We start from the raw sequence: 11,936 nt of genomic DNA on the forward strand, positions 1-11,936 counted from the left end.
GCACATTAAACATTTTTAAACAGCAAACAGTCTTCAGTTCACAAATGGCTACCCAAAATATTCCATTTACATACATTCCTATTACTTATAAACATCACATAACAAAGTTCATGGGCACATTCAGTTCAGTTCAGTTCAGTCGCTCAGTCGTATCCGACTCTTTGCGACCCCATGAATCGCAGCACGCCAGGCCCCCTGTCCATCACCAATTCCCGGAGTTCACTCAGACTCACGTCCATCGAGTCCGTGATGCCATCCAGCCATCTCATCCTCGGTCGTCCCCTTTTCCTCCTGCCCCCAATCCCCCCCAGCATCAAAGTCTTTTCCAATGAGTCCACGTATTAAACTTTAATATGCTATGGTTCATTGTATGAAGTATCAAAAATATACAGGAATAATGGTAACTCATAGCAAGAACTATGCCATCAGAAAACTAAGAAAGAAGCTAGAAAAGAATAACAGTGTTCATATTCATAAAACAGTGAAAAATGACCGAGGTAATCATAAATTCAGATTCAGAGAGAGGCAGCTTACACCCAGGTAAAGCATTTTGTCAAATACACTTTTATTAGCTCAAAAGCAGTAGCCAACATTTTAAATGATGCTGTAATTTACTTTTATTGGGAAAACTAAAAACTTAAGGTTTCAAAATAGGATAGATTTTCCTTTTAAGGGCACTAGGCTGAAGTCAGGATATGGAAGTTCAGCTGGCACTACTTGGCTGAACTGACAGACATTACTTCACTTCTCTGGGTGCAGTCTCTCATCAAAAAATACACTCATTGAACTGGGTGGTGGCTCGGGTCTCTTCCAGTGTCTTGATAATTCTAATCATCTGTTGAAGCATTATAGATTATAAGTCAGTAAGAAGACCGACAAATCAAGCCTACCCTGAAAGCCAAGAGGAGCGAAATGGCTGATGCAGTCAGCCCTTTCTTGTCACCTCTGTGTATTACTGAACATCTAATGTTTTGTTCTTCTCCATGTACCTGCTCTCTGCCCTTCCATGATCTAGAAGAGAAGCAATCACTAATCCTTTGAAACTCTCATTTTAGGAATTAAACTGCTGTCAGTCTAAGAACTTTGAAAGAATTAGCTCTGGACATTTAGGATTTTAATACAGTATCTGATTCCACTATTCATTCAGAAGCAACAGCCACAGACCATCATATATAATAATATAAAATTTCTCTGAAATATATTTCTGAATTTCCCCACATTAAACTGCAGGCCTAGAAGAGGTGAGTAAGCTGCACAGAATGAAACCAGCTAATCCCCCACAACTTACAACTTGGGGCGAGTTTTGCACTCTGTTGCCTCAACCTAAGCAATAGTTCTCAACAATTTATTAAATATAAGTAAATTCACAAACAAATAAATATTTGCTTTGAAAAAAGAACTTACCACCATTATAAAACTGTCCTTTTGTATTTAATGTGAGATATAATACAGCTTTAGGTTTTTTTTTTAAGTATTTGCATATTTGCCATTCATGAGGGTCTCCAAATGGAACCACTCAAAGTAACAATGGGCTTATTAACAATATTAACATATTTTTATTATTACATAATTATAATATTATATAATTGCAATATTACATTATTACATAATGTTAATATGAAATATTAACAATATGTAAGTTCTCAAAGCAATGAACTCTGTAACTCAGCAGAAAAATGTTCTGTCCAACTTCCTAGTTAACAATGGCAACAGACAGCTGACATTTCATTGTCATATTTAAAAAACCTTTTGGTTTAAGTTCTGTTCCCTCTTGACTAAATACCTCTTTGTACCTTCCTCTTGAAAACAAGTGTTTGATGGAGAAGCGTAGAAGACATTTGAGAAAGGTTAAGAGATATCCAGTCAAAAAAGGCAATGGAATGAGAATCTTAGGGGTTATTAAGTGAAGGCCACTTGAGTTTCTCATAAAGGTTGGTTTAAAACTCACTCTGCATTTCAGGAAAATGGCATGCGATGGATACACAATTCTAAGGATAGTTGAAGACTATTTAAAATAATTTTTCAGGCAAGTAACATTTCCTACAGCAATATTACTAGTAAAACACAAATAAACAGGCAACATGAGACAGAGATTGTTTTTTGACAGTGAATACCCGCAACAGAATTGTACCTACATTGATAGAAGACAAAAACAACAATACTTACTGAGGCAGACACCATTTTAAGTACTTTATGTTTATTGACTCACTTTAATTTTTAGGAAACTACACTACAGAGAAGTTAAATCATAGTTAGCAAGAGACAGAGGCAAAACAACTCTTGACATTTCTCTTCTGTGGCCTGCATTCCTTTAGGTTGATATCTAAGGATTTTATCCACCAAGACCTGAGTGATCTGCTTCTCTATCTTCTGATTGTGGTGGTGGTTTAGTTGCTCAGTTGTGTCCATCTTTTTGTGACCCCATTGACTGTAGCCTGCCAGGCTCCTCTGTCCATGCAATCTCCCAGGCAAGAATACTGGAATTTCCTAGAAGGGAATTGCCATTCCCTTCTCCAGGAGCTCTTCCTGACCCAGGGATCAAACCCATGTCTCCTGCACTGGAGGCAGATTCTTTACCGGTTGAGCCAAAACGGAAGCCCCATCTTCTGAATACACCTGGCCAAAGGGATGCAACAGAAGGAGATTGGAAAGCATGAAGGGAGGCTATTGCAAGACAGTTGAGATGGGCTGCAAACTTCCACCTGAGGTCCCAACTTTGCTGGAAGGCTTCTGTTTTGCCGCTCTCACTGGATTCCAGTGTAAAAGCTCCCTCTCTTCGCCCTATCATCTTTAGAGGCGCTAATATTTTCCAGCTGTGGGCAGACTCTGGGTAGTTCTCCATCCTGTTGCTTCCCAACACACTGCCCACCATCAGATAGTCAGCATCAAGCTCTCTTCAATCATCCCTATGAGTGTGCCCCCAATTTTCCTAAGAGGATGACAAAGAAATTAGATAAATGCTTTGTGATCTATCAACTACTGAATAAAACTGTAAAAAAAAAAAAAAGGAAAAAAAAAAAGGTGCTGCTCCTTATTTTCCCAAATATTTGGGTATCCAAGAAAAAAATGCAGTGCTCTTCTTCTAGGAACAAAGAATAGTTTGGGAAGAAAAGGCATGCAGGATTCCTTGAATTTTGAAGGTAGACATTCAAAAGATCATAATCTTGGAAATGCATGTGGCAGCAGCCCCTAAATTTAGGTGTCTAACAGCTGGTTTTCATGCCATTTTGGTCTTTCTTAGCAATTTGCATCTAGATGCTCTCTAGTTTAATACATCCACACCCATTTATACTACAAATAAGGAGAAAAAAAATCCAAAGTAAACATAGTATGTAGCTGGGGAGACTTTCATTGTCAGGCAGAAAAATACCTGAAAATTCATTTTATTTTTGAAAAATATTAAAGAAGAGAGATATCTCTTAATGTCAATCTACGCAATTAGGAGTAAATCTCTCTTTGTATGGTTCTTAAAAGGTGAAAGCCATTCAATAAATTACTGGCATCCTAAAAAATCAAAGCTACTTTTCATCAGTTTAGCTCCCACTAAGTTTTTGATGGCACAATTCTATTTTCCTGAACTGTGTGTTCTCACTACCACAATAAAATCAATTATTTGTAAAATTTACTTGTTATTCATTATTTCTTTGATGAGAGTCACTGCCCATTTTACACTTTTTTTTTTTAACTAATAATATACTTCAGTTTACTTTGCTACTTTTTCAGGAGGCTAAGAATCGAAAAGTTTTCTATGCAGTCCAGAAAGTTGTAAGAAGCCGCCTCTACAGACACTGAATGTATTTCGCCAGTACACTTGCAAATAACTGTCATTTACAAAAATAAGTTTTTATTTGGGTGTCACTTCTGGCAAAGCATTAAAGCTGTATTTTCAAAGAGCAAAATTCTCAGCCTTTAAAATTCTACTGGCATCCACCAACCGAAGCTGGACCCTCCACTAGGTTTCCACACAGTCTGAGAGAGAGATGACTTCATCTTAATCATTTTCTTGCCCACAGTCATGTAAGATAACTGGGATTTTTAATTTTTTTTCTTGTAGCATTACGGAAATCTCTTGAAATGTAGGCAGAATAAAGAGCCAGAGGAAGAGAAAGACAAACGAAAAACTGCAGGGAGTTGGCAGATTTGATTTTATGACTATCATCGATTATCAGGTTCAGTCTTTAGGACTCTCCACATAGCCGTATATATGCTCCAAGTTTAATATTTTATTTTGTAACTGCAACGTTTAACATCATATTATAGTCTTTAATATGGATACTTTCATTCGGATGATCTGTTATTAAGAAATTAAATTTGAGATTCTATTAGTGTATATACATACATTTATATAAATAGATTATTTTAAAGTGCGCTTTAAGTGTAGCCGCCATGTCCAAATTCAGCATCTTCCCCGTCTTTTATACCATTAACCTTTCTACTACATTATAATAGGGACTAAAACTATAAAAACGAAACACCTTATATTTACAATTCCAACCAATATAGTCTATCCAGCTTCAAGAAACATACCTAAAACATCTTAGAAAGAAGACGTACCAAAAAAAAAAAAAAAACCCCAACCACAACACTAGGATGTTTAAATACATTTGAAATATTCTAATTGAATTGATTCTAAGAGCAATGATTTCTGAATTTGTCTTTAAACAAAACCCTAATGTTTTTCACTACCACGAGTTATTACCTACTAAACTTACATCTGCTGTAAAAGTAAAAACTCCAAGGCTGTAAGAATTAAGTCACCAAAAAATACAAGTATTTTAGAATTAAAAATTTTTAAGGAAATGCTAACTTAGAAAAGTACCATAACTATGGTAGTAGATAAGTTGAAGTTCCAATTTCTTAATTTTTAAATCTATATAGGCTAAGACAGTAATTATTTTTGAAAGAATTTTCTTCATATAAACCCCTTCCAAAAATGTATACACATTAATACATATTTTACCTGATTTATCTTATTCATAGGTGCATGGAAGAGATCAAAAAACATATCATACAATAATTTCAGAGCCCTAAAAAATCAATATTCTAATACACAGTATCAAATTTGCAGATAGTAATGTAATACATTCAGAAACATTATATTGCTGTGGAAAATGTGACAGTATAAAAAGCTTTTCACGAATAAGTGGATTTTAATTATATAATTCAAATTCCAAATATAGAGGAGTATTAATAATTGACCCATTTAATCCCAAAGGAATGTATATTTTCCCCAAGTAATTTTTAGTTAATTTAATAAAAAAATATTTTTAAAGATTTTAAAGAGAAACATTTACTCTGAAGTATGAAAACGTCTGAAACATCTGAACAAAAAGCAACATCTGAATTTTATACAGATTGATTAATAGATATATTATTTATTATTTGTATCCTAAAATACTATCTAACACAATTTCTTAAAGAGAAAACAAATTCCTTACCCTACTATAATGTAAGTAAAAAATCATCAGAGGGGCTCCAATTTAAATTAATTCTACCTCTACATAGGTAATGCAAATTGAAGTTTGAGACCCAAAGTGACCTTGACTATTTTAAGTTTTACTTCATCAGATAAATAAAACATTCTAAAAGGTTTTTTGCAATTGGATTTTGAACTTCACTGATGACTATGATTTAGAAGTAGTGTGGAGAATAAGGCAGTGTTGCAATTCATATTTCTTTATTATTGTGTCACTTCATCTCTACACAAGGGTTTCAGTTTGATACAACTATTCTGAGAAAAAAATCATAAAAGTATCATAACAAAAATAGGAAGTGTTAGTGTTTGATTTTCTTTACAACCTTAACAAAAGCTTATTATTGATAAGTAAATCATATTAATGACTAAAACACATAAAAGAAGTCACAACAATAAAATGTGTTTTGCCGTTTGAATAAAAATACAATTTCTACTTTGTGCACTTTGGCCTTGGTTTGTGTTTTATACCATTTTTTCTAATTTAACCATTGGAATCAGTCACCAATGCAATAATCCAGGATATGTAATATAGCTGGTCACGCGATATTTAATCCTTCTTATTTTATGATTATAATCAAGGGGGAAAATTCTACTGCTGATAGTCTTACTTCATATATTTTCTAATATATTTTCCTCACAAAATTTTTATTATAAAAAACAATATGGCAAAATTGTAAGAAAATGAGAAATAAATCATCCACAACTATTAACTCAACAAATACTAGTTAAGGAATTCCTGTGTGTATTTTATTTTGTAATATTTTTCACCCTTATCATTTATCACTCATAAATGTTTGTAATAATCATAGCAATTCTTAGAAAAAAAAACATGGTCTGAAATTTTAAGAATAAATTACTGAAGTGAACATGGTCTAAAACTACATTATTGTATTATAGAGTTTTTTTATTTGAAATGAAAATCTAAAGAGCCATCAGATTTTCTGTGTGTTTCTGGTTGCCATTTTTAATCCAGTAAATTAATGAAATTGCCCAGCATATATATATTTAAATGTAGTAAATGAATAAAACTGGCATCATTACCAGGCCAAATACATAAATAGGTTTATATGTGGAGATTTTTTTTAACAGAAGTTAGTTATTAATTCACCCATAGGTTATTTATTTTTTTAAAAGTTAATTCTTTTACTAAATATAGCCATAATTTGCCAAATTTCTCTGAATCTAAGGTAAGGGGTTGTCCCTTTCGTTATTTTACTTTTGTTTAAAATTAATTAGGTCTTACAATAAATAACTTGTGATAAATTCCAATCCTGTGATGAAGGATCTATTGTTTGAAACACAGACAAGGTAATGCTTAAAATAAATTTTTTGGTTTATTAGTGGCGATCAGCTTACAGTTTACCAACATAATGGTTTCCATTGAAGATTACTGTGAACAAAGATTAAAACTTAAAATGCATGATAGAGGGCTTTTAACTCAAAGTTTTAGCAGTGCCATGCATTTTGTTTGATGCTGTTCCTTTCAAATAACTATAAATAAAGGTATTTACAGAGAAATGGAAACTTTTTCAGTATTTATTTGCATTCTTCCTTCCATCATTGCTGACTTTCCACAATAAAGCACCTTAATTCTGAAGGAATTAATGCTCTTGACTTTTGAGTGTAATCATTTTGCAAACACTCATGTAAGTCAATGATACTCAGAATTTTTTTTATGTCAGGACATCGTTTTAAATATTCACATCTAAAATTAATCTACTCCTCCCAAGAAAATGACTGAAAATGGTTACTTTTTAAAATTCATAGATTTGAGGCACTTAATTTGTTCAATACAAATATTGGCCTATAACCATCCGCATCCAATAGACTGCATTTTAAATTCTAAAGCAAATGCTGAAAGTCATGATCCAGTCACACAGAAATGAATAATAATGTAACTTCTTTTCTTTCAGAAAACATGATGATAGAATTTCTAAAAAAAGGTACAATATAATACCAGAGGTAGGGCAAGTAAGATATTACTCTGTATTTAATTTCCAGCATATTATCCTAATCCTTGCCTATCAATCTGCAGAGCCAGACATAATTTGACAACACATATTTTATGATTTTGTAGCTATAATAAAATATTTACAGTTTTATAAGAATCTAATATGATTCAGTCTTATAAAATTGATACCCCCAAATCACTCCTTTTTGATATAATTTTTGTTTTTTTATAAAATATGCACTTATATTCATTCAATAAATTTGAAAAGAAGATACTCATACATTTACACTTTATATTACCTGCATTAAAAACTAAAACTAGATTAATTTATTTTGATCTACTAACTGAAAAGTAGGCAGTTTATACTTATTACTACGCTGCTTGGTGAACAATCAAAGGTAACTGAAGTGAAGTAATTCACAGTATTTATAGACTTGTTTTCAGAATCACCTGTTTTGTATAGATTGTTTTAAGTACAGTTGTAAAGTTTTGATTTCTAAGAGTTCTTTTGAAGATGTGGCAGATGTTGGCTGTGATAATAATGCCGGAAAGCATAGCAGGTTCAAAGTTGCAAATATGCTTAACATATATAAAAGATAGTGTGATTTTCTATTAAACGTTGTTTTCAATTGTTGATAAAGTGCAGTGGAATTCTAAAGTCCATAAATATTTGCTTCTAGACCCTTAAGCTTCTTAAGTTTGTGTATGCGTGTTTTCATGTGTTTCTGAGAGGTGAAACGCATACAAATGCACACTGAAAAATGTTAACTATTATAGTTTCAGCATTATTATCATGGATAAAAATTGGGGTTGTTTTTCAATATTTTCCAGTGCTTAAAATTCCATTAGAATTTCACATAGTCAATACACACATACATACAATCCGTGAGATGCAAGCACACAGAATTTTGGTTCCAATTTTGTCCTGGATTTATGTACTACGTTTACTCTCAACTAGAAATACATACTAATTATACACTGTCTGACAACATAAAAATGGCCTCTGTAATGCATGGTGTGAGTTTTGTCAAATATAATTTTAAAATTTGAAGAGTGTCAACATTATGTTAATTTAACTTTTTTGGAAATATTGAAACATTAAAACTGTGCTCTAAGCAATTAGAGATATATGTGTTAATAATATGTCAGAATTACATTGACTTTCTACTTTGCTTTAATTTCTGCTAGATCAAGGTGCCCTTATAATAATATAAGATGAAATAGCTGTGAGCATAAATTATAAAAGACCAAATACAACATCATTCCAATAAAAAATGATACCTTGAATTTAAATTCACTTAAAGAATATAACAAATATTATCTAAAATAGTAAATTTGGCTATTTAAACTTTATTTTCAAAGATTGTACATATATTCAACAAGAAATTAAAAATACATTTCCTTTTAGACAGTGAAGAGTTGTTTCAAAATATCCCATCAAAGAAAAAATTCATTCTAACTTCCCAATGATTCTACCCTTGGTGATGATTAACTGTATTTCCCATTCAAGATGTAATCTATTAATATTTTATGTATCTGATGAAAACTTTTGTTTTTCCAGGACTTTAATTATCAACTTCAACATGAAAAAATAAACTTATTTTGTTATATGGTTATTTCCCACCAAAGGAAGGTAGCAGTATTAATATAACCAATTTTCTTAAGAAAGTCATTATTAAAATAACTGAAGGGAGTCAGTTCTTGGATCTCACTTTCCTGATTTCTCCTTGATCAAAGTAACATAGGCCTATATGAAAATTCAGTTTATCCTAAGAAACTTAGGTGCGTTTGTTCAGTTGAAGAAGCATATGAAACAATCCATGATATAGGTTTCTCACTTCAGAAAGTACAAGGAACCGTAAGAGCCTCTGGTCAATTGCAAAAGCGTCCCTGGCTAACCTGTACTCAGATCTTATCCCAGAAAAGTTACATTGATATCAAATGCTGATTCTATAAAAGGATGACTGCATTCTAAAAATGACTTGTTTTCTAATGAAGATGGAAGCCTTCTTGCTATAATTAACTTTTTCACTCTGTCTGAAGAGTGTCTCACTTAGGGTTAGTAAAAACCATTAAAAATGAATGATACTGCTGGCAACCTTTTTGGATATAAACTATTTTGTGATGGAGCATTAGAAGTTCACCCTGACTTTGCAACGTAAACGTGAGATTCTAAGTTTGAGATAGAAGAACCCATTCCGTACTCACACTGAAGAATAATTGATACCATTGCTGCAAAAGAACATGAAATATGCGGCTCAATCACTGTCATTTATGTGAAATCTAATCTAAATTATTATAAAGGATAGACATTATCCAGTCTTTCAAATCAGTACCTGGAATTATCTTCCAGGGCTCTTAAAACCAATGCCGCGAAGAAAGAAAATACGTAAATATTATATTAAATAAACGACAGCTTACAAAAAGATGGGACGCAGGTTGCGTCGTAGCTACTGAAGAAAGCTCATACCCTCCTTATAAAGCATCTTTTAACAATTTCTTTAGGACAGAGACAGGTAAGGGCTTTGACAGTTGACTACAAAGCTTTAGTTTCTCTGGACTGCTAAAGTTTAGTTGGCTGCCGGTGCCTTCAAGCATTTGCGTTTGGTTAAGATTCCCCTTTCGCTACGCGGTTCAAGATATCCTCGCGTAGATCAGCGCCTCCTACGCACACCCACTTGTAGCAGCGCTACCCCGGTTGCTGTTAAGTTTCCCAATCCTTGTTTCGGATAGTACTTAACTGGAGGAGGATTTTACTTTCCACTTTTGAAACTCAGATTTTCTTTTTGGTTAGCATTACATGAATACAACTACAATAAAGAATTGTCTTTCGTCAAGGGTCTGAGCGTATATTTAGTTGCCATTCTCTGACACATTCCTTAAAATCCTCTGAGTTCCTAGACAATATCTTCTTCCCCCAAGAAAGAGAAATTTTACCATTTGGAATAGGGTGCTATTTAAAGAACTCTGAAATCAGAATTTAAAAAAAAAAAAAAAAAACCTAAACTAAAACTTTTTCTCATGTGCTCTGCCAAGTTCCACTGCAAGTTCCAAATGTTGTGCAATAATTTGGAAATCCAGTTAACGATGGGAAAAATCGAGCCATTCAGAGTCGGGAAAAGTCAAGGAAAGGCACCCGCACGCACGCCCAGCGGACGCTGCATCCCAGGGTGCATTCCTCTCCCCATCGCTCAGATGGAAGGTCACGCTTCGCAATCGATTTCACATACTTGTCACTTGTCCTTTTTTTCTCAACCCTCTGGTAAACTAGTTTGAATCTTGGAGAGCTTAACGCAGTTGGCTGCAGGGCTGCCCTCGGAGAAACACGTGCCCCCAAATAAAAGGACCAAAGCAGCCTCGCCGAATTTGGCGGCGAGGAGCCAGAGAGGAAAAGACCTGTCCCATAACGCCCGCCGCCTCACTCTAGTGGGAGAATCTTCCCATCTCCCCGCCCCCTTTCGCCGAGGGTGCCCGGCGCGCCCTTACCTGAGCTATCGCTTTTCCTCTTGCTGCCACTTCTCTTCTCCGCCTCCGCGGGTGACAGCGCCTGGCGGCCGTAGTCCCCTGGCGGGCACGCGGCCCCGGTCGGGGTGCTGGAGCCCAAGCTGGAAGAGTTGGAACACAGGACCGGCGGGCTGCTTCCCAGCTCCGGGGGCCCTCCCGAGTCCGGCTGGAGGCAGAGGCTGTGCCGAGCCGCGCTCGGCGGGGAGGACATCTGCGGGAGGTGCCAGCTGGTTTGCAGAGCTTGGTGTTGCTGCTGCTGGTGGTGGTGGTGGTGATGGTGGTGGTGGTGGTGGTGCCCCCTGTGATGCTGGCTGGCAAACATGCCCTCCTCGTTGGGGTATCCCGCGATTATGCAAGACGAGGAAGAAGTGGAGAGCTCGGGGTAGGACATGTGGTCAGATCTTCCATGGAGGGCGAGAGAGGATTGGGAGAACGGGTGCAAGCCTTGCGCGGTGGCGTGAGGGCTGCGCAGGCAGCCAAAGAGCGGGTGTTCCATAGCATGCAAGTCTCGGGTTCCAGGCAGAAGACTTCACGACGGTTCCAAACGCCACCACCCTCTGTCACTTTTCACTGGAAACCGTGTGACTTTTCCCCCTCCCAAAGCAATAGCCGCCCGCCTTTCTGCAGAGCTCGGATAATCCCGGTCTTGAGCCCTAGCGGCCAGTCTCCTTTACATATAAACACTCGGACCTGGAGAAGCTTCCCTCTGAGCTACTCAGATGTCAAGAGTAGGAGAGGTTGAAGCCAAAAGAAGGTGGTCCCAGAGAACTGCTTTCAGGGGGAAACGGCTCTGAGAGGTTATAAATAGAGTGTAATGTGAGCTGGGGGCTGGCTTAGGAGCCCAGTGCTGACCACATGCAAACTCCCTCCAAAACTCCCGCTCAGTCCGCGCAGTGCGCTCCCAGTTCCACTTCCTATCGCCGGCTGGACGCATGCAGCGCGTCCACGCCCTCCCGCCGCTGCCAACAGCCTGGACTGCAAGCGGCAAGCCAGGCGCCTAAACCC

The 11,936-nt window shown here is 36.1% G+C and overlaps 1 protein-coding gene across 1 annotated transcript in view; it reads right to left on the reverse strand.

Annotated features, from left to right (window-relative positions):
• Nucleotides 1-11,728, reverse strand: part of MEOX2 (mesenchyme homeobox 2) — a 74,627-nt gene extending 62,899 nt beyond the window's left edge. The window contains exon 1 of the mRNA XM_040260599.1: nt 10,914-11,728. Coding sequence (XP_040116533.1) covers nt 10,914-11,427 — 514 coding nt within the window. The 5' untranslated portion in view covers nt 11,428-11,728. The remainder of the gene's footprint in view (nt 1-10,913) is intronic.
• Between the last annotated feature and the right edge of the window lie 208 nt (nt 11,729-11,936).

Source organism: Oryx dammah, unplaced genomic scaffold (assembly GCF_014754425.2).
Source record: "Oryx dammah isolate SB20612 unplaced genomic scaffold, SCBI_Odam_1.1 HiC_scaffold_18, whole genome shotgun sequence".
NCBI lineage: Eukaryota > Metazoa > Chordata > Mammalia > Artiodactyla > Bovidae > Oryx > Oryx dammah.